The following is a 23,851-nucleotide window of genomic DNA, read 5'->3' as shown; positions in this document are numbered from 1 at the left end:
AATAGAATATCTAAACACAGCTCCAGCCGCTTAGAACTGGCCATGTATTGTTATTATAACTTCTTGCAAAAAGGTAATTGCTCTCTTTGAAAACTATTTTTAATATCATACCATCGAACCACCTTTTTTTTTTTAACATACTATACCAGGTGGTCTGCATTGTATCTAGGACAACCAATTTTCATCTTTAAATTATGATTTTTGAACAAAAAATCTCTGCTACACGCGCGAAAGAATATCAAATAGAGTGAGCTTTATATTTTACCATTTTTTCTCTAGTACCCATCTTAAAGAGAAACCAAAAAAATTAAAACGAAATGAGACTCTTGCTATTAATGGAGTCCGTCGGTTCTATGACTTAAAAAAAAAAATCGTGTGCTTGAAGAGAAGTTATTTTTCTGCATCCTTTTAATTTTCTTATCCAGCTTCTTTCCCTCTGTCCTCTTCCTCATTAAACCATCTCTTTCCTCCGTAAAACCTTTCTCCTTCTTCTTGATTTTTCTTCTCCTTCTCCTTAAAATTTCTCTCTTTTTTTTAGTATCAAAGAAGCTTATACTATATATCAGAAAGCCAACGAGTATGTATCACCTGGCTATATACTATGTACTAGTAAACACCATGTTTTGGATACTATATATCAATTTATCTAGAGCATATATTGGGATGTTGAATAGCTATTTTACTAAACGTATATCACCTAACTATGTAGTGCGTATTGGTAAGCACCATATTCTAAAAACTATATATCAATTTATTTTATATGTGTGTATTAGGGCGTTCAATAACTATTTTGCTAGGTGTATCACCTAACCATATGCTATATATTAATGAACACCATGTTCTAAAAACTGTATATCAATTTAACTAGAAATATGTATTAGGTTGTTATTGATATCAAAGAAGCTTATGGTATATATTAAAAAGCCAATGAGTATGTATCATCTGGCTTTGTACTGTGTTCTTAATACTATGTTCTAAAAATTATGTATCAATTTATCTGAAGGTGTACATTAGGATGCTGAATAACTATTTTGCTATGTGTATATCATCTGACTATGCAGTGTATATTGGTGAACACCATGTTCTCTAAACTATATATCGATTTAATCAAAGATATATATTGGAATAATAGATGACTATTATGTTAGGTGTATATCATTTGACCATTTAGTATAACTGGCGAACATCATATTCTTGAAGCTACATATCAATTTACATGGAGGTATATATTAAGACATGTATTGTGTGTTGTGTATCATATAGTATTCTTCAATTTTTTTTTTTAAATCATAGAATTGGCAGTCCTCGTTAGTAGAAGAAATTTCATTCTGATTTAACTTTAGAATTTTCTCTTTAAATGAGCACTAGAAAAAGATACGACAAAACAGAAAGATTGCCTCATATGATATTCTAAATTCCATGCCCCATAATTTTTTTTTCATGATTTTTGGAAAACCTAAACTAAGCTAAACATGATTCTGACAACCATTGCGGTCCCTTCTCATTCAGAAACTGCTCCTATGGAGCAACCATAATCATTTGCTGGCCATCCTGAAAATTTAAATCCGTTTTATTTGCCCTTCAACTCGTTTCACCGCTAACCGTAACGTTTGAATACTTAATATTTTTAACTTCTATCATTGTAAAGTTCAGACATGCCAATCCACAATAGGATTCACCATATTGCTTTTGTGGCTAAAGCATACCATTCATATTATTCGTTTTGTCATCTTTCAGTGATGGGACCCGCATGTCAATGTTCCAGTCTGGCCAGCTCCATTAAAGAGGATCTCCCTTTGTCTCTCTCTAATCCAAGATTGACTTGCTTTAATTACATTGATAATGCTTGTAATTGCCCACTAAGAAATGAGTTGGAGGCAACGGAATGAAAGCAGAAGTGACAACGGTGGCATAATGTCTTTTCCACGAAAGCAAAACTTTATATTGCCCAATCAATTTGCAACATTTATTGAGTTATGAGCCTCTTAGGACCCATGTTAAGTTGGACCTGTCTTCAACCTCGGAAAAAACTCTGATCAGGAATCAGTGGGGCTGTTGGGCGAGTGGTTCAAACAATACCCTAAAAATTCCAACTAAATATAATTTTTTTTTATTCTATTTTTCAGGGTAACCTTTTTATCAACCAAATATGGTAAAAAAAATTTCTTTTATAACTATTTTTTCGGATGAATAATTTTCATAAATTATTAGATTATCTCGTAATCTGACATATCCAAACTAATCTAACGTTAAATAGAATTAAGTGCTATATGCACCTAACTAATCTTTCATCAAACAAAAAAAAAAAAAAAATCCATTCACTGCATAGATCACTCAAGTCTAATCCTTAGATCTTATATCATCCAGTGCAAACGCAACAATGGATCAAACAAGATTAGGTAGCTCTCAAATGCCCACCTGTTTTGTCCAGGTCCGCCATAATGGTGATGTTAGTTCTAGCATTCACTAATGAATCTTGAAGTTGTTACATCCGCTTGGGTGCTCGATCATTACGTGGGGACGCAATTTCTCTCACTTTTATGACCCGTTCTCTCCATTTATTTCTATATGTTTTCTTCACAAGAACTGCTTGGAAACCAAGAACGCGTTTCATTGGTCCATAACGTGCCCAGGCGACCTTAAGCTTTGGCCGCTTCGAATCCATGTTTGACGCGCTCGGATCGATTGTGGCGGCCAACCCGGAAGGATTGCCCTTGTTTTCTTATCTCTTCTCCCATCGATTGTGACTAATGAGACCATCTAGAAAGTGAAAGAAAAAGATATATATACATATATAAAGAGGAAAAAAAAAAGAAAGATGGGAGAGAGAGATTATTTTTGCTACTCTTCATCCCGAACGACCAACTTAAACCGGTTCCAGTAACCGTGAGATAAGACGACAGAGAAGCAAGGGGCATCACTGTTGCTGGAAAGATATCTATACATGATCTATCCTCCCACCACCAGACCTATCATAATTGCTTAAAAACATCTGCCCTGAGACCCTGGCCCCCACTGTCTGCAATTCTTCCTTTGGTTCAAATTCTACGATTTCCTTTTAGGGCAGGGACAAGGGACGGTGTCCCATCCTGCAAGCACCTGGACTTCTAGCCCCTGGAAGCCATTGCACTCTTGCTCGTCCTGTTCGGCGCCCACGTTAGTATCAAACCACACATGAAGCACACCACAACCTACACAGAATGACCTTCCCCTATACAAGGAGAAGTTAACAAGAAGAAATCGAGAGAACCGCGTCTGCTCCAAGCGGAGGGGCCACACCCCGTGTTCGGTAATTCCCACCCCCCTTCCCAGTTCTTATTCGTTCACTTCCCCCTCTACCCTTTCTCTTGTATTCCTACCATCCTCCATCTACCGATCCATTAACATTTATTTCTCTTTTAACGTCCCATCAGAGCCATCTTTTAATTTCTCTCCACCATCCTTTCTTCCCTCTTCTACTGTGTACACCCTCCCACCCCAACCTCACACGCACAGAGAGAGACACCAGCCTCTTCATCAAACAAACGAAGTAATTAGAATAGTAGTGAGCCAAGCCAAGCCAAGCCAAAAATAGTCAACAGAAGCGAAGCTGGTGTATGGAATCTGGCCCCGACGCTCCCGGCGAAGGGGCAGAAGGCCCCTCGTCCTCCACCGCCTCAGCGGGCGGCGACCCCAGTTCACAACCTGCGGAGCAACAGACGGCTCCACCTCCAACCCAACCCCAACCTCCACCTCAGCCCCAAGCTCAACCACAGCAGCAGCAGCAGCCGAGTCGATACGAGTCGCAGAAGAGAAGGGATTGGAATACTTTTCTTCAGTACCTGAGGAACCACAAGCCACCGTTGACGCTGGCACGGTGCAGTGGAGCTCACGTTATAGAGTTCTTGAAATATCTGGACCAGTTCGGGAAGACCAAGGTGCACGTGAGCGGGTGCGCCTACTTCGGCCAACCCAACCCCCCGGCGCCCTGCGCCTGCCCCTTGAAGCAGGCCTGGGGCTCGCTCGACGCGCTCATCGGCCGCCTCCGCGCTGCCTACGAGGAGAACGGCGGCCGGCCCGAATCCAACCCGTTCGGCGCCCGGGCGGTGAGGATGTATCTTCGTGAAGTCAGAGAGAGCCAGGCCAAGGCGAGAGGGATCCCGTACGAGAAGAAGAAGCGGAAGCGGCTGCCACCGCCCACCGCCGGGGCGTCTTCCTCCGCCGCTGCTGGTGAAGGAGGCGCAGAGCGGTCGTCGGGAGGTGGAGGGGAGAGTTCCGCGTCTACTGCTGCTGCTACTGGTGTTACTGCAAGTGGGAGTAGCGGCGGCGGTGGGAATAGTTCGGGAGCGGGGGAGGGATCCGGTACTCCGCCGTTGCCGCCGGGCGGTCCGGCCTCCACTTCCTGAGTATAGATACTCTCTTAGTCTCTTTTTGACTGTTTCCTTCTTAATTTTACTTCTTTGTTACTGTTCTTATTATTATTTGGTGGTTAACGGGTAGCGGAGTAGAATACATATTACTCTTGGCGATTCTCCCTATTTTTCATGAGGCTAATAAAAAGAAAAATAATCCAAAAACTTCAGAAAACAGTAAGACTCTGATCTCTCTTCTCTACCTATCTATCTAATGAGTTCAATGGTGACGGAATTATTGACTGTCTGGCTTTCTTGTTCAATTCTTTTCGTTTGTTTCCTTGTCATTTTGGACTGGTGCTTCAGTTAGTCCAAAACCCTCTGCTTTAGATTTGAAATGGTGTGAATGTATACTAGCTAGACTCTTGTGTTTTTTAACTGTTGAACCTAGAACGCATGAATTTGGTGATATCTTTCTTTTGTACGAGACTGCAAGTTTTTAATGGAATGCGAAGAGTTACTGTATACTAAACTCTTAGTATAGCATCATAAACTGCCATCTTCTAGTTTCTACTCAGCATATTTCACCTTCTTTCTCTTCTGTTACCCAGTTTTGACATCAACAGTGAAGTATCTACTTACGTGATACTATGACCTTCCAGTTCTCGGTCCCTACTCTCTCTCTCTCTCTCTACATTCCAGGAAAGCTTGGATAAAACTTCTCTTTCCTTTTGAGTGCCATCACATCCTCATTCTATTTAGTTTTCTAGTTTCTTCTTCTTTTTTTTTGTTTTAAAAGAAACTTTTTCTAGTTTCTTATTAATAATATTTAATACCAACCGAGTAGCATATGAATGCGCTCCTCTTCTTCCCTCTTTGCGAGGGAAATGCTGTCTCCTCCCATAATGTTCCAGGGACCCCGAGAACCAACGAGCGCAAAATTTAGATTTTCTTCCCCCTTTTAAACAGTTTTTTTTGTCTCCAGTTAATAACAGCACCGATTCACTCTTCCTACTCTTCTTCGTCGTACCGAAACTTCGCTTCCTCCTATTTAAAATCCTCGTCTGCTGTCCCGATTCCTCCCCCTCTTTGCAACGCTTTTCTTTTATGGCGCTGCTGACGCCAGAGACCGATTGGTTAGCATAATTTAGTAACAACTCAGTCCCTGGTCCCCGGGCCTCTGCAGCCAAACCAACCCCCTCCCATCCCTCTCTCTGGCTTTCTGGACTCCCTGCGACGGAAATTTACCGCACGTGTAGCGTCGCAGCCCCTGGCGCCCAAGAGAACGGTCTTTTACTCTCTCTCTCTCTCTCCCTCATTATTCTATGAAATCTTGAATCGCCACCTATTGAAAACGACGCTTAGTAGTCTGAACTAAATCTCCATGAATCACAGTTACAGCATTGCTCCGTTTTCTTTACATCCAAGCAATCCTATCCATCTCACCGTCATTCCTCGAATCTTCCTGTTTAAAACTTCCTCGTCTCATTCCTCGTTATTTCCAACCAAGAAATGAGGGTACTTCTTTTTCTCCTTACCTTCTGTTGAAGTCTGGGTTGGGTTCTGAGCTTCCTTATCATTGACCGATGTCTCCTCCTTCCGCTTTTCCTCTTGACCACCACAACAGTAAGTTTCTTCTCGCTCTTCTCCCCTCTCATACGCAAGGAGAGCTGCAGCACTGTACACGATGGTAGAAAGGGTGATCCGCTCCCTTGTTTTGTCTGCACATAGTGAAAACTGGTAGTTGCTGACCCAAAGGGGCAGCCAGAGGGAGTCTCTTGTACGGTTTGTTAATTTGAGGGCCCACCTAAGTTTTGAGGTCTGAACGGGAAGGGGTGGGGTGGTGGAATTTGTGGGTGCGCGTCTTTTTAGTTTAATTTTTTTTTTTTATAAGAGAGATGAAAGGGAAAGCACATCAGCACCGTCTGGTCTTGTCCTTTAGCTTCCCGGCAACATTATTATGGAGACCGGGCTTGACAGGAATATATATATATTTTAAATAACCCAAAACGCATTTGCTTCCAAGTAAGACACCACATCCATTAAAATAACATTACCCTCATTCCATCTCTATTTTTTTTTTAATATAAGATTACAAAAACACCCCTTTAAGTTTATGTCAACCTTATGGACATTCTCGACTTCAAAAAATTTCAAATAAACCCTCAAACTTGCAAACGGTTTCAAACCAGAAAATGCTCTCTCCTGTTTAGTCTATTCCAATATTAAGAGCTGGGCAGATGGATGAGTAAATTAGATTATTTTGAGATTCATGCTGTTGCTTTGAAATTATGTAGATGGATGAATATTTAGATCAATTATGGTTACTTCGAGATATATACGGACGAATGAATATCCGAATCATTTATGGTTACTTTGAAATCTATACAAATGGATGAATAATTCTGATTATCCACTGATCGTTTTGAGATATGGGCAGAAGGATAAATAATCTAGTCATCGATGCCATCGCCTTAAGATCTGTATAGATGGATGGATGATTTTGATCCTACAACCATGTGTTACAAGTCGCAGAAATGCCATTATCAATGATTATTGAGTTAAGATTTTAGGTGAAATGGGAATTGTAATTCTTTCTACGTCTTGAGGTATAATGATAGAGGAGAATGAACCTCTTCGGCAAATAGATAATAAGGTCAAAAAATCCAAAAGGGTAGTCATCGTGAATTCATACAAAGAAAGGTGAGTCCTAATACCATTTCTACGATGAGATTTTTTTGTGATACGAAGAGCAGTTTGGTTATAATATAATTTTGTACTGCCACGTGATGGTCACGAGATGCCGAGATTAATGATTGGACTAGTTTGAAATAGATGACAAATTGAGAGGTTGTCTTCAAGATTAGCCCAAAATTGAAATGATGTTTCTGTAACTTTCTTTCCCCGGTTCAGTGTGGAAAGGTTGGTAATTTCAGTCCTTCACGCCTTGAGGAACGTAACCCTTTCTCTACTTAATTTCACACTGGAGCTATTTCACGAGTATTAAAATCATTAATTCTACTACAAGTTGTCTTAGTCTTGGATTTCCATCTGCTGTTGGTTGACCGATTGGGAGTGCTGTTTTATCTTCTTTCTTTTATTCAATCAGAAGCCACCTGCACAGGGAGGAAAAGAAAGGCTAGAGCTAAGAAACGAACACCCACGCGGATCGACTGATGTGAATTTAAGAATTCTAGGCATCTTACTGCAGCCCATTGAAATAATTCATGATGTAGTCGTTGTAGCTGACGTGGTTCTGCTTCGTGATTTGCTTCCTTCCTTTGTCTCCTTATTTTAATCTAATTGGCGCACCAATTGTCAATAAGTATTCGCGAATCAGTACCCGGGATTTCTTTCGGTTTCTTGTTTTCTAATATTCCTTCAGTTGGTTCTAAATCTTGTACCTTTTGGCTTGGGGGATGCTTTGGGTAGCGCAAGCCTTAATTTTGCCAATGGAAATAGGACAAGAGATGCTGACCAATGGCGACGTAGGCATGGTGAGGAGACCATCCGAATTGACCCAATTGGTGCAGAGCAACATCAATAGACCCTATGCCTGGGATGATACTCATGTCTCAACCTATTGTCTCCATTTTTTTGGTGGGAGTTTTGAAGTTAGGTGATGTGCTTGGACTTAGTTGAAAAGGCTCATTTTAAATATATGATTGCTGTAGAAGTATACTGATATACATGATGTTGATGGATTTTTTATAGCCTAGATGAAGGAGAAATGTTAATCCATCTTAAATATCATGAATAATTTATCATGCATGCATGGATGTGCTGCTTTTCTAGAACTTGCACACGCAATGGTGACGTATGCAGCATATTTTGATGCTTCTTGTACCAAACTTATGAGACAATACTGTTCAGCTTTAGTTTCATTAGCTGGTCTCTGTTTAGATTGCAAGGGAGGTCAAATGATCATTTTATGGAGTAGTAATAGCTAACGAGTTGTGCTTTTGCAATGCACCAAGGATGATTATTCTGAGATCACATTGACTATTCTGAGATGAAATATGAAACATATGTTCATATACAATTTATTTAACGTCGAACTAGCTAATCTTTTTTCCTTCTTTTGGTGGAGAAAAGATGGTATACCCACCCATATCCCTAGGCTAGGCAACAAAGGTTAAGAAGAACAGAAAGAAAGGGAGGAGATTAGCTGCAACAGGGAAAAAGGATGTGAGTAAAATAAGAAGTTAAGAAGTTCACTTTTGAGGTGTCATTAAAAGATATGAGTAAAATAGTACTATCTAAGTTCGCATAGTCTTTTAATCATTAATAGACGTGGAAAATATAATTACTCCTAGAGACCATTTGAAAGGAAAGATACAAAAGTTGCAATTAACACAATTATAATCATCAGCCCAAAAGAAGCTAAAGTTGGAATAGATTTAGGTACTTGTATTGCTACCAGGTGCACCCTACCCAAGGAATCAATGGTGGGGTCTTCGACAGATTCAACTACCTTCTGATGATGAGATGGATGAGATGATCACAAGAACAGCCCAATGCATTTGGGGGCCTAAAGTGAACTCACTAAGAAAGGTCTTTTTCTTTTCTGTTTTGTCTTTGAGACTTTTCCTACAGTGGATCGGTCCGGCATATATAAGGCAAACTCGCTAAGAAGGGCATTTTTCTTTTCTATTTTGTCTTTAAGGCCTTTCCTGCGGTGAGTCTTCTTTAGGCCGGGATTTTAGGCAACCACCTCAGTCGCCTAAGGGTTGGGCCGGTCCTCGATGACCATCCTAGTCTCTACAAGGTGAAGTGAAAAGCACCCGGGTCTTTCCATTGGTTTGAACATGCGCTGTAACATCTCAAGGAAGATTTTGAGTTCATGCAAAAGAAGAAGCTTCAAGAAATACACACAAATGCAGTAAGGTTTAAGCATGCATTTGGAAATCATTGTTTTATTGACTTTGTTATATGAATTTTGAGCTTATATTATGCATTGGAATTTGAACTTCGTCTTGATGATCCTAAGTTTGAAAATAGTTTGAATGGGGTTTAAGTAACTTTCAGGTTAAGTTTAATACATTGATAGGACAAATTTTGGATAGATAGAAGTTCTTAGACTGGCAGTATTAGGTACTATTAGAGGAAGTACTTGTAGAGGAATCTTATGTTGGATTGCAAACTAAGTTCACTACGTTTCCCTGAAGAACGAGTTACCCTTCCTAATTGTCACTCTTTTTTGGGTTTTGTTGAGAAAATCACATGAGATGGAATGAATGTAGAGGTGAGAGTTATGCCAACCAAACCACAAAACTATATATCTTAAAAACGATGAACTAAGAATCTCTGCAGACAATTTTTGTACTGCAAAATTCTGTACCAAAATAAATAGTCATCATATCATCTATTTTGGAGATAGATATTTTTCATCACCTTGATGCACCGTATATTATACAATCAATATCTCATCGTATTCAAGAAAAAATTTTGAGCCTTCCGTTTGTGAAATAAATAATGCGGCAGCTACCTGCAATATTACGGGGGTCCACAAGGGATCCGAATTCGAAAACAGCAGCCTGAGGTGGTCAAAGTTAAGGGATCCGAATTCGAAAACAGCAGCCTGAGGTGGTCAAAGTTACCCTAGTACTGTCCGAACATTAGATCCTGAACTTTATTACATCATGATTCCTAGCCTCAAAAAATGAGCATTTACCAATTAGTCAGCTCCTGCACATATTCTCTTAGGAGTACATATGGAACATCGTTGTAGATCGTGCTAAATTTATATTGATATGTAATGAGTTTGTCTATACGGATGTTGTTGTGGTAGTAACTTAAGAAATCGAGTAGGAGTTCAGCAAAAAAAAAAAAGAAATCGAGTAGGACGATGAGTGACAGTTAAAGCAAAAGAAAAGAAGATTTAATTCCTAAAAGCATGATTGCGCATAATCGACTGTCGGGCGAGAAGCCAAAGTAACTTCATCCCTTTCCGTAGTTAATAAAGTAATTTTCCTCCAGAAAGATATTTGCATGAGTTTTCTTTTTTTTTTTCTTTTTCTTTTTCTTGATGAGAAGGGAGGCAAGGCCATCCGGATTTTATTAAAAAATAAGATATACAAAAACTATTTATAAAAAAAATTATAAAAAAATAATAAAAACTTTTACAAAAGATAATGGCGGGTAAGTACATCTATTAAACTATTCAACAAGTTGAACAATCTCATAAGTAATTTGAGGATTGTCTGTATTTTCAATATGCAGCTATATAAGCTCTCCATCCTAATTTAAAGGATCTCATCCTTATTTCAAGCTTTTGGACAACCTTCACGTAGAAATATGCTATGGTGTAAGTTGAAATGAGGGAGTCTGTGATTGGCTTTAATTCACCAAGTAGTGCGCGAATACTTGGTAAGTACTTGTACTATGAGAATTGTTAGTCAAAAATGTTCTACTATGGGAAATCAAGGGCCAATAGAATTGATCGATGGTAATTAAGATTACTTTGGAGGAGGAGGATGTTAACAAGTGAATTTAGACATAATCCTTCGACCTTAGGAATTCTCAGGGCACCTTAATGGAAAACCATCATGAGTAGCAGTTTCATTTATATTTAACATGGTGATTTTTGCTTCGATGGATTAAATTTCAGCCTCAGCTAGCTATGCCTATGATAAAGAAAATCTATCTCATGTTTTGGGTCGATCAGTTCAGTCCAACGCACACTGCGCTTTGATGGGTAAAAGTTTGAGTACGAATTAAAGTGTAGACACTTAAGAGGAAATAACTGATATCAAGCAGACTGGTGTGAAAATAAAAAGAATGACATGATCTAAACAAGAGTTCATTAGAAACCTAAGCAAGTTTCGAAGTACGTTGGTTGAATCCATCTATGATCAGTTATCTATATGAATCTCTCTTGAGCTAGCTTACTACAAGACGAGTACCATTTTAAGGGGTTTTCAGGGACTGGATAATTGCACTGGAGATCAAACTTTCACATATGATGCCATTGAGAGTTGAAAGCATGAGATTGAGAGTTGAAAGCATGAGGGTTAATGTGGCTGCAACTGGTGGCAAATATGAAACAGGCGTGAACTGCTGGGATCCACACGGACGCATGAGATAACTTGTGAATGCGTTGTTTACGTATGCATGGTCATGCGTATAAAGGAAATCCCGCACTATTCCGACAGTTCGAGTAGGCGCGTCGTAAACTTTAACCGGCAATTTCCGAATGGCTTCCACTCTCCACCCCTTCACGTTCAACTCCATCTGCGCGAGCGAGCCGAGAAATAAGCATCTCTCGCGTGCTCATGATGTAGAAAATTTCCACAACCAAGACCACAGAGATTTCCTAATTCTGACATTAATATGCGGCTGCACCATCACATATACGTACATGAGCATGTAATATGATTGATACTGAGCATTTTTGTATCTATTTGATGCAAAAAATTAGAGGTTACTAAAGTATATACATTTAGTTTTTAAAATATTTTTATAGTACAGATCATGCTCTAGAACTATCTCAACTAAGAGTGCAAATAGATTGGGTCGATCGGATCCTGAGTAATCCTAGTCCGACTCGATTTTTTGTTCAATTTCTAATTTTGGATCCAGATTTGATCCGGCTGAAGATCGGGTTGAGTCAGGTCAAGTTGGATCGGATTCGAATTCGAGTCGGATTTGTGCTTTTGGAGAAGAATTTAGGCAAATCTAACGTGGTCCTATCATAATTATGAGGTGTTGTGTGACCCAGGACTTGAAAGACTTGCAATTGACCTCCAGTTAGAACAGACGACCCATGACTTACCAACCAAGTCGGTCTATGAGCCAAATTGCATATCACACTATTTTCTATCCATTTGACTGATTGGACGGAACCTTGTGTCTCCCAGCTCCCCCCTCACGAGGACAAAAAAAATCCCAGACTTTCTTCCAAAATCCAATTCCGTTGCAGAAAACTGGCACGAGTCATGACCCATATTTAGTTCAGTGTTCCCTCACTTTCTCCCTTCAAAAGGTAAAAGAAACAGAAACCAAAAAATAGAAGGAAAAAAAATAAAAATCCAGCTACCGAGACACCAGAGCCAGAGGTATCAACAGTGTAATAGATCAAGAGAGAATCCTGACGGACGGAGATTCCATTCGATTCTGTGAATCTATGCTTGTTGCTATCCTTCCACGCTTGAACCCTACTCTCCTTTGGGCTTTTTTTTTTTTTTTTTTTTTTTTTGCGTATAAAGCTTTCACTCCTCGTTGGCTGGCATTTCCCATCCCTTAGGGAGCAAGCTCCTAAAAAACCCATATCTCCTTCCTGTATGCCTTAAAAACCCATCATAAAATCACTTAAAAACGACTGATGGTACAACGACCCACACACACAAAAAAGAAGAGACCCCCTTTTATTTTTCCTCTCTCTCTCTTTCTCTCTCTTCGGGTCCATTCGGATTGGATCGGATCCGCTCGGTAAACCCAAATCCGAACCAGAAAATAATTCGGATCTAATTTTAGGACCTGACCCGCACCCACGGGTCCTAAAATTTCAGTCGAATCGGATCTACATGGGTCGGGTCGGGTTGGGTCACGGGTCGACCCGACCCATTTACAGCCATAATCTCAACTATCCTCTTAAAAGCAAGATACATTGTAGTGCCTATTAATATATATAAACGACAATTCAAATCCTAATCTTGGACCGCTGATAATTGGCACGACAACCATTAACATTGTGGGTCCTCTATAATGTATGATTAGCAAGCTAGATCCAGTGCATTATAGTTTGCACGCCAATTACGGAATAATTCCAGTCTCGACTTCTTCATTATAGATCCATTGTATTAGCTAGCTAGATCCATTGCATTATGGATCGCACGTCAATCACGGATGACCTATAATTCGAGACTAGACATAAGGCTAATAGCTTGCCAATCCAACATCTAATCAGCTTCATATAACACACCAATTCTACAAGTTATGGTAATTTCATTTGCACATTAAGTATTGCACAACACTACTTATGCAGAAACCACTGATTTTTGGTTCGATAGTACAACCTCTACCATTTGTAGCACGGATGGTGGTTTGATTTCAAAGGGTGCCGGCTTTGGCCTCTATCATATAAATGCTTGTTTTCATGACTAGTGAATGCATCAATCTATACAAAGCTCCGGCTTAGATAAAGATAAGATGGATATAGAATAGGCCGCAGAAAAAATGCTCACACACTTACAAATATAGAAATTTCATGATATGTAACTAAAGATTCGGGTTACATTTTTGGTGCAAAAAAATGATTGATTTTTTTTTTCGCGATGTAGCCCATAAGATCATGCTCTGCACAACAATCAAAGTATTTTGAACATGTTTATTCATCTATCTGTATAGGTTTTGAAACATCAAGCAATCTAATAATAGATTTGTGTGAAAAAAAAAGATATATTATCCATTCTCGTGAAAAATACAATTCTGTTTCTGTAGCTAGAGAGCTGTGAGCGCAGTTTCCGTACGCCTGATCGCATGCGCCCTCGTAGCCGCGCGGCATCGCCAATAATTAGCAAGGAATCAATCACATCGGCGGGCGGGCGGCCCTGGCGTCGACGGAATATTTTCTTGTGCAACGAAGCCATTTGCCTCACCATTTGAAGCGATCGGAGACTTTCATCTAGTATTTTAGAGGACAGTAGCACGGGCTTATCGTTCCAAACGTCATGATCCAGGCTCGTAATCATCGTCGCACGGAAATTTGACAGGACGCCTTCAATTTTTCTCCCTTTTTCTTTCGACGGGCAGCGCCATGGGACCTGAAGATTGGGGGGCCTGGAACGAGAAGGCCTGCTCACGAGCACGCCTACGGAGAAACTTTTCCTTTTTATGCGACTCTTGGAGATCAATCATTGGTAGGTTTGCATTATTGTCATCGGCCGCCTCGGCCTTTGGTTTTGTCTTCATTCCCGCTTTCAAAGCCAATCAATCACCTGACGCCGGACCCTTTCGCTCTGAATCTGACCGGCTCCGTTCGCGTACTTGAGATTCCGTTTCACGATTGGAACGAAAGGGTCAAATTTTATAAATAATATTTATTAAAAAAATAAAATATCCATTACGATCAACAACTTCCTGCTAGCGTGCTGAGATAGGACACTAGATAAAGGCTCCAAATAAAATTCTAGACCCAGCATCCTTGACCTTACGTGGCATGCGTCGCAGAATACTGTACAACCTTCAGCAGCCTCCAATAGGAGGTGGACTGCTATGAGAATATGAATTGCTATCAATAGCGAAGTATCGTGTACGGTACGTAAGACTGTCTTATTTGATAGTTGTCTATTTCTTGATAGCTACTATTGATTATAGTAAATCACTCTGCGACCAACATAAGAACTATATTCGGAATTCTAAGATAGGTGACATTATTGGGAATTGAGTCTAGCATTGTATGTGCAGCAAGCTAATAATATGCAAAGTAAATTTTATTCTATTGATTAAAACTCTCTTTTTTAGTAATTATACGAGAAATAATAGTAAAATTCTATCTTTTTCATATACCAATTTCAAAAAAGATAGTTAAAAAAGTGATTGAGAATCCAGATGATATAGAAGAAGTATGCATCAACCAATAGCCTGGGATACAACTTTTACGTTTTATTCTCCATTTCCTTCATGTAGTTTGCAAATAATTTTCAGTAATCTAGTAATCAACAAAAATAATTTTACTTAAAATTAAAGGAAAAATATATAACTTCTTGAAAATATTCTTAAAGAGTACATAATTAGGACCGGACCATCTGAAAAATTAGTTTCTTGGGCATGAAATGCTAGTAAATCTTACACCGACCGAAACAAATAGAGTGCCCAATTTATATATCCACATGGATCTGGTGTAAACTGATGGCCCAGCTAAGATATCAGCTAAGATGAGAACCAAGTTGTCATTGTAGTCCTCAACAGCGGGCGCACAAGCAGTCCAAGTGACTTTTTCAGGAGAAAAACTCGCATGATTTAGTTATGGTATAAGCGTGAATCATGCATGGACCAGGATAAATCACCCCGTGGTTGCTGCTCGCTCAGTATACATTCACCTGCTTTTCACTTAGATCAATCAGTATAGATCTGGAAAAATGGCACAACTCAAAGAAAAGAAAAATAAGAAGGGCAAACAGATTTATTTTGAACAACATGCTTATGCGGCAATGATAAGCACTCATGCAAAGCACTGACATGGCATTCTTTCCTCGAAAGTTACAAACAGAGGTTGAGATCTGATTCAACACGAGGCAGTGCAATGCTTATTGGGGCATGCAAGTTTGATCCTGTATTATTTCCCCAAGAACCTCTTTGTTTGCATTTACACAGTCATATATCTTTCATGCATAAAGAAACAGCAAATTAAGATCCTATTAACAAGACTGCCATTGAAGGACATATTTTGGCTTGCCAATTGCTATAAGGGTAAGAGCTTCTGTCAGAAGATAGATGATTATGGGTTTGTACAAAGTCACAGTGCAAGTCTAAATTATCATTTCTATCTTCATTTCATCATTCTCCATGGTTATGGCAGGACCAGTCAGTCTCATCAAAATGTTTGATTGTTTGTTTTCCACTCTGGGCTTTAGCTTGAGAGAGAGTCCGGCACAAGCCTTTGGCAGCTCACCAGTACCATAAGCTTTGCAGACGTAAGCTTCGAAGTTTTCATAATCCTGGAATCAAGAGTAGCAGATGTCTATCAGTCAGAATGCGATATTGGTACGCAATTATATTCAACAGTAGAACCTGTTTGACTTATGAGGTGTTAGATTAATAATCACCATAAAGATTCACGGCAAACATCCTTTTGAGAAACAGTAAAGCTACTCGCAGATCTTTATAAGCATATAGGATAAGATAGAGGAAGAACATAGGTCTGAACAATCAGTAGAATTAGTTGGAAAGAATAGATAGAGAATAAGAAGCCCTCTTCACCCAGAGGCGGATAGTATTCATATTCAGTTTAGAATAAGTGCATGTAGTTGAGAGAAAAATTAAACTAGAGTGAGAACTTTGGTTTCTAGTAAGCCTGACGTCTCAAACATGTCTGTTTTGAGACACTGGGAGTTTTAGCCAAAGAGAAGGAAGAATCGAAAATCTGTATGCCAGTTTGCTAAAAATGCTAAGACGATGCAAGCAAGGTAGGGGTCTCACTCCATGGAGCTGTACAGATCGTTAAAAAAGGTTCTTATAATAAAGGTACAAAACAAAGACTACAGCATTGCCATCATATACCTTTTCTGGCAGCTACTAGGCAGGCATTGCTGCTAGAAGAATTGGGCTAGTGGGATAACTGTGGTTTGGTATGGGTTTCATGCTTGGAGCTAATTCAGTATTTGCATCAAGGACAATTGAAAGGCAGTTGAAAATATTGTTGTGAACTATTCAATAACAAAAGCATGGTAACAGAATCACTAATGAATTTATGTGGACTGTCTAGAAGATTGTTATCGTACCAAAGAATAAACAATGCTAATTAAATAGATTGACCTCTTTCAGAAGTAGTAAATTGGCATTCTTCATACATGATTGGGAATGTGAGATAGGTTCGATTTGGTGAGGTTTCTGTACTTGCAATCCATTTCACAATTCTTTGAGGAAATTAGCACAGGGTTTGAAAAGATCGCCATGATCTAACTTGGCTGGATGGAACATACTTAAAAACTGCTATCTTTGTTGTTCTGCCCACCATAAAAGAAGGGGATTTTACAGAAAAGTCTGCTTCTCCTACAAAAGTGCTGTTCTGGACTTTATTCGACCATGATGTCCGTGTCTTCAAATGAATGCAGATATTTATCTAAGTCAACGAATGTTTTGGAAATAAACGCATACATAATACAAGTAAATGCATGTATCAACATATTCTTATAAATAATCATGATGGCGGGGGTATAATGGTCCACTAAACTTCATGATGTACCATTGCTGCAGAAAAATAAAAATGTGGCCCAATTTTGCAAGCATGTTTTCTTTTTATTCCCCTAAAAGAAATCTGGATGACATCCTCTACAACATCTAAAAATCATGAAGTATGATGGAAATAGGCTCTAAGTAGTCAATTAAAAAAAGTGTACGAATGCCCGTGAACACCCCAGGAAACAGCCATTGAAATTTCTAAAATATATCAAAGCATCAAGTTTATATAGTCAGAGAGTATGAACTAACATCATAAAGTGGCTGTCCATCCACTACCACCCAAGGCACATATGTGTGAGGAGGTTGAAGGGAATCCGTTTGTGATGCATACTGTAATTCAAGCTGCAATTAAAATTCCAATCATGTCAGAAGAAAGAATGGTTTAGCTTATTGCATGTTTCTACATATGCAGATATGCATGTAACGACTCCTGGATCATTAGAAACTTAAAAAAGCAAGCTATGCTGTAAGTAAAAGTGAACACCATTCAAAATAATAGTCGAGAACAGAACAGGATCACATTGGTGACAATAAGATGATTTAGTGGAGGAAAACCAGTTGCTGTGTGGCCAAGTACACTTCCACAACCTATTAAGAAGGGGTCTCAAGTTTAAGTTGGAAAGTCAGGAAAGATGAGGGAGAGAGTCGGGAAAGTCTTTGATTTGAAATTGTGAGTAGAATTTAAAAGATTTTTCATTCCAAATGACTTCAATTAGGTTTCAACCAATAAAGAAGTAGGCAACATTCAAGCCGAACCATATTATTAAAGAAAAGCTGCCAATCATATCGAATGATCATTAAAATGGCGAAATTTGTTGTTTGAGCCAAGTCAGGGGGAAAATATAATTACACTATCATTTAAGAAAATGAGGTTCAACCACCACAAGTTGAATTATCAATTGATTATTACACAATAAATCAAAAATTGAATGGCCCAACTATGTTGTATACATGAGAAAGCTCTCTGACATGGACGAAAAAAGAAGCTTTAGCATGAAGCTTTGATTGCAGAAAAAGCTTAAAAATGAACATAAAAAAGGAAAATGGTAACAACCACAGATTTAAATCTCCAAGAAAACTGGGAGACTAAAAACATACTTCTGATTTATTTGCAGAAGACAGTGGTAACATAAATACAATCTCTGCTCAGTTTAATATTTGCCCCACATTGGTAGTAGACCTCATTACACCATGGTCCAGTGCATATGTCCCCGTTGTGCTGTCAGGTTGTACTGTCCAGCATTGGAACAAAAAGATCTTATGTGGACCATATAATTTTATACAGAACCAATAGCCGGAAGTATTATAAAATGTACAATCTATATGATCAGTCAATTGGGAAGTTGGATTCAAAGCTAGATATGTGGGGAAAACAGGGCAACTTAACTTCCAGTCCTTTGTTTTGCCACAATTAACGATCAGGACCTGCTGAGCAAAAATTTAAATCCCAAGCCCTTGATATCTTGGTCATTTAATTTTTAGTCCCTTGCCTTTGTATAAAAAATGGCACAAGTGCATATGAAATCCGCACCAGAGGCTAAAACAAAATATGATAGGGCACTTATCAATAAATGGAAGTCAAACCAAGGACCAGGAATTGATCCCCCCCCCCTGCCCCGAGAGAGAGAGAGAGAGAGAGAGAGAGAGAGAGAGAGAGGGGAGATAAAGAATTGATCATGCAAATATTCATTACATTCAGAATCATGTATAAAGTAATGTTACACTGAATTAACTTAAGAGAGTCAACAAGATAAGGAATTCATCATGCAAACATTGCACAAATAATCAATAAGCGAATTCTCCACCTCCCTAAATACATGGCCATCATTATAAATCTACAGCAAAAAAATATGTAAATCAAGTTTGATATCTATATAATGAAAATTAATAAAACATGGAAGCAACCTTTTTCCCGTATCCACTTTTATAGCAATCCATAACAGCATGCGAGTCTAACCCAGTTCTTGAGAAGCAGGATTCCCAGTCAAGGTACTCATGCTCCATGACCAAACTCTCAATACAATAGATGAAACTGAAATGCTCATTCTGCAAGGGATTTTGAGGAAGTCAATTCACCATATATAGGGAATTAACAGAATATGAGTATTACAAGTCATTTATGCTACAGATAAAGATAGAAATCAGGGAAATGATGACCTAAGATAACCTGCACCGAACATGTCAGAGTCCTTTTGCAGCTATAGTAAATTAAATATTTGATATAAGATGAGCTGGTAAGCGCTCGCTAAACAGCTGTACATATGTTATATACTTTGTAAAAAATTTCTAGACACCTCTTAGATATATGCCTCCTGGACTGATGACGGTCGAAAATTCTTATATGGATTTTTCTTTGTAAGGATGACAACCCAGGAGCTAGCTACATACAATTATTTTTAATCATTTTCTGTTTTGTCAGGATTACTAGAAATAAAATGGATTGCATATAAAAGAATGTCATGTTATTATGGTATTTTAGAGTGTTAGCACTACATTTTGCATGCCGCATAGGTTATATGGCACACTTCCAAAACTCAAGACAAGCATGTTTCGATTGAGGATCTATTATCATGATATATATTGATGTCCACAAAAAAAAAATTATTGAGCAATAGAGAAATGATATTACCACATCAGGCCAGGCACTGATGGTGCAGGCTTCTACGGTGTTCAGCACACACTCATTAGGACCATGCTGCAAAATGCAATGTAAATTAGTGTCACTTACAGCAGACAAAAGGATGTCAGTGTAATACTAAAATGCAAGAAGAACATTTTAAGGATGCAAAAAGGAAAAAAGAAAAAAGATGGGCATCTTTTACATCACATTGCAAATAAAATAATTTAAGAATAATAATGCAGAATACAAAATACAAGAGTGAGCTCCTCTTCAACTTTTGTGAAATGAGGAGGGGCCCTTTTACTGTTTTACATGAATAGCCATATTATGATAACAATAAGTCACCTTGGGCTCCTAAAATGAAAGGCAGTTTGTTGGGTTAAATATTTGCTTTCCCCTCGGTCATCTTTGCTTTTTCTTGTGTGGGTGTTAATAATTACTCAAATAATCTATTGGAATATATTGAATAGGGCTGCATCCTTGGGAAACAAATGGTGCATGTGATTCTTTATGACTAATTTATATAAGAGCCATGAAAACAAGGGGAAAATAAGCTAACAAATCGAGTCTTTGATTAGTTTGACATCAAATCCAGCAAAATATACCTTTGCTACCTGGAAAGCCCTCATATAGTTTGTTGGGAAAAAATGGATCGCCCCAAAACACAAGAACACAGCGCCAGCACGTGACTGGAGGCGCCCAACCTGAAGGCGCCCGACCTGGAGACCCCCGACTTGAAGGCGCCCGACCTCAAAGCCCTCGACCTGGCACCCGACCAGGCGCTCGACTTCGAGGCGTCCGACCTGGACCCCCCCCCCCCCCAAAAACCTCAGCATTTTTGGCCTTGGAAGCCCGACCTCGCCATCCACCCGCTGCGGTCACGTCCTTCTGCAGTTCAACCGGAAACCATGCCCTGCTACCGCCGTCAACAATTAAGGCACATGGCCTCCGCAAATCTCCGACTCACTCAACAATTAAGGCGCATGGCCTCCGCAGATCTCCGGCTCACTCAACAATTAATGCGCATGCTATCCACGGATCACAGACCCTCCACGGCAACCAGTTGACCCACTCGACTGCGTCCGATCACCCACGACGATTCATTGACTCCAGCCTGCTCTCCCACGGCAATGCATTAATTCACACGATCGTGCTCAATCATGACGGTAACTCGTTTGTCCCGTCACGTCACAGGTAATCCTGTATTTCTCTATAAAAGGAAAACCCCTCCCTCTTAGGAGGGGGCAAAAAAAACTCTAAAGACTCTGAAAACTCTAGGAGACATTTTCTCTCCCTACACACATTAGCCCCCTCTGACTTAAGCATCGAAGGGCCGCCGCCGGAAACCCCGGCCACCGGCTTTTTGCAGGTCCCCCGGAGGACGCCGCCCGCCGACGGACCGCTACCCGCCATCTCTCGCCAGAGCACCCTACTTCTCAGCCACTGGTCGCCCCCGGGTCCAATTTCCAGCAACATAGTTAATTTGTCTTATGGATGAAGTTTCTCTTCCTGTTTCAATTTCTTATGTTTATTGCTATCATAAAATTTCTATTGCTTCTCATCTATCATAAAATCATTTGCTTGCATCACCCCTGCACATACCGGGCATTATCTCACTTAGTTCTCGAACATTCTATGCAAGGGTCTACTAATTTAAAATTCCTCTGAACACCACTGTAATCCGATCGGGAAAAGATCAATTTTTATTCATTCCTAGAATCAAACCGCCTCCTATCTCACAGACAAGCCCATATAACAACCAAAATAATAAGAACAGAGCGAGCAGAATATGGAAAAAGAAAAATTAAAGAGGAATGGGAGGAGAACCTGGCAAGAGATGGTGCCATTGGATCCGACCCTGGCGTTGCCGTAAGGGATGAGATCGAGATCGACGATGTCGATCAGCCCATTTTCGAAGATCTTGGCGAGGTAGTTGACGATGAAATTGGAGCAGTAAGGGCACAGGGTCTCGTAGTACAGAGCCAGCGGCACCTTCCACGCCGAGACAGGGGAAGAAGCGAAGCAAGAGGAGGAGAACAGGAAGAAGACGAAGAGAAGGCGACCGGAAGCCATGCGAATCGAGAGGCTTCCAGGACCTAGGGATTAATCCGGAATCAAGGTTTCGGATTTGGAAATCTCCTCCGTTTCATGCTATCATCGCGCCCTCCACCCGGGCACTAGGAGCTCGGAACAGGGACCCGAAAGAGATCCTTGTCTTTTTTTAAACGTCCTGGGCGGAGAACTCTAGAAGTACTATGTTTTAAACATTATTTGATGGACCCAAATGCGCACCCAATCATCAGAAAATGGAGAGATACCGCGGAGCGGACAGGGATAGAAAAGGTCTCGTATCAATAATAAAATATTAAATATTATTAATGGCCATAATTTTTTTTAAATTGATTAAATTTTTTTACATAAATATCCTCCTAAAAATTTAAATTTACATAAATATCCTCATTAAATTTATATTATTTCTGTATCATCATAAAATAATTTTTTTGCACAAATGCTCATGATTCTTCTAACACCGTTAATAAAAACCATATTTATTTTAATTAAAAATAAAAAATAAAATTTCTTTTTTTGTCTTCTATTACAATCGTCTTATAAATATTTTTTTGCACATCTATCCATTAAAAATATTTTAGTCATTTTAATTTGAAACCGTTAATTTTTTAACGGTATTAGATGGCATAGGTATATATGTAAAAATAAGAATAAAAAAATGACAGAATAGCAAAACAAGTATTTTACGATAGTATATATATGCAATTATCAATTTTGGAACGGCATTCATACAAAATTCGATATTTAAAAGAATATCTATGCAAAAAAAAACTCCAACTAAATATTATAAACGTTCATATATATTCTTTACATAATAGTTAACTAGAAAAAATATTATATTATTACTTCGTTGGACCGTTTTGCTCCCATGCTAGTTATTTTCAGAAGATTGTCACAAAATTTTTGCAACATACATAATATGAGGGTTTAAATTCAGGAAGTAGATAGGAAGAGACTATTTGAGCTGATGGAAAAAATATCTATATCATATTTGTAAACTTGTAGTAAGATGTTTTAATGGATTAATACAAAGGGACAGTGGCATTATAAATTCCTAGAGCAGTCCTAGATGTATATGTCAGTGTAAGTGCATTCATGTAACAGCACGCATGTGTCAAACAAACGTATCAAAGTTTATGGATTACGAATTCGTTTGGGTTGCAGGCTACATCAGACCAAGATTACGTACTACCACTCTCCTCATATTGCATGCTGTGTGTATTCTTTTTTGTCGACTCCGATCACTAATGACTCTCTGATCGCCGACGACTCTGATTACAGACACCATGCACGTGTGACGGGATCATATAAGTACTTTTTTTTTGCTAAAGGGTACTTCTTTCTAATGGGGAAAAAAGCCATAATGTGTAATTATCACAGGGACAGCTTGGTGCAATTCAAAAGTATTGCCTTAGTTACAAACTTTAAGGTATAAGTTCCGTCTTATTAGCCGTAACTGGACATCGGAAATCAGTTTGATCCAGTAGAAATTCTTCATTTAGGTATTTGGTTGGCTCCAAACATTTATAAACAGGAGAAACAGGTCATAGTGGTGGTCATCTCGGGGAAAGTGGGCTTCTCTCAATCCACTTATAACAAACCAAAGATGCTTATTGATCGGCCCAGCCCGGCTATCTTTGGGTAGGTCGGATTCTAGGGCTGGAAACGGGCCGGACTACTACCCTACCCATGCCCAGCACAAGAGTTTTTCAAGCTTTAGGTTGAGCTTGGCCCTAAAAACTTTCAACAAATCTCAGCTTGATTCTGACCCGAACCAATTAGATCTGCCTAAATTATCCATTTGAGCTGACCCAAATCTGATTGAAGCTTAATCTTTCAATCTTTCATATTGCAACTTTACTTTCTGGATCAATGATTGGACATGCAAAATAGAAATACTTTTTCTTGGGTAAAGGAAATCTTTTTA

At 39.2% G+C, this 23,851-nt stretch overlaps 2 protein-coding genes across 3 annotated transcripts; one reads left to right on the top strand and one right to left on the bottom strand.

The window, feature by feature from the left end:
- Window positions 1-2,948: 2,948 nt before the first annotated feature.
- On the top strand, window positions 2,949-4,566 carry LOC103706729 (protein LIGHT-DEPENDENT SHORT HYPOCOTYLS 5-like). The gene has a single exon (XM_008790946.4). The coding sequence runs from the start codon at window positions 3,597-3,599 to the stop codon at window positions 4,383-4,385; it is 789 nt and encodes a 262-aa protein (XP_008789168.1). The 5' UTR covers window positions 2,949-3,596; the 3' UTR covers window positions 4,386-4,566.
- A 10,894-nt stretch (window positions 4,567-15,460) lies between these two features.
- On the bottom strand, window positions 15,461-22,101 carry LOC103706738 (gamma-interferon-responsive lysosomal thiol protein). Of its 2 annotated transcripts, XM_039133004.1 has the most exons (5): window positions 21,682-22,096; window positions 19,864-19,929; window positions 19,140-19,280; window positions 17,484-17,576; window positions 15,461-15,991 (listed from the first exon to the last, which is right to left on the bottom strand). In XM_039133004.1, the coding sequence occupies exons 1-5, from the start codon at window positions 21,925-21,927 to the stop codon at window positions 15,803-15,805; spliced, it is 735 nt and encodes a 244-aa protein (XP_038988932.1). In that variant the 5' UTR covers window positions 21,928-22,096; the 3' UTR covers window positions 15,461-15,802. The 2 variants fall into 2 exon arrangements, with proteins under 2 accessions (XP_038988932.1, XP_038988933.1); XM_039133005.1 differs by lacking the exon at window positions 17,484-17,576 and having other exon boundaries at window positions 21,682-22,101.
- Window positions 22,102-23,851: the final 1,750 nt, after the last annotated feature.

The sequence above is a fragment of the Phoenix dactylifera genome, chromosome 13, assembly GCF_009389715.1.
Source record: "Phoenix dactylifera cultivar Barhee BC4 chromosome 13, palm_55x_up_171113_PBpolish2nd_filt_p, whole genome shotgun sequence".
NCBI classification, from domain to species: Eukaryota; Viridiplantae; Streptophyta; class Magnoliopsida; order Arecales; family Arecaceae; genus Phoenix; species Phoenix dactylifera.
Note: the sequence above shows the minus strand (reverse complement) of the source record. Positions and strands in the feature narration are given on the sequence as shown.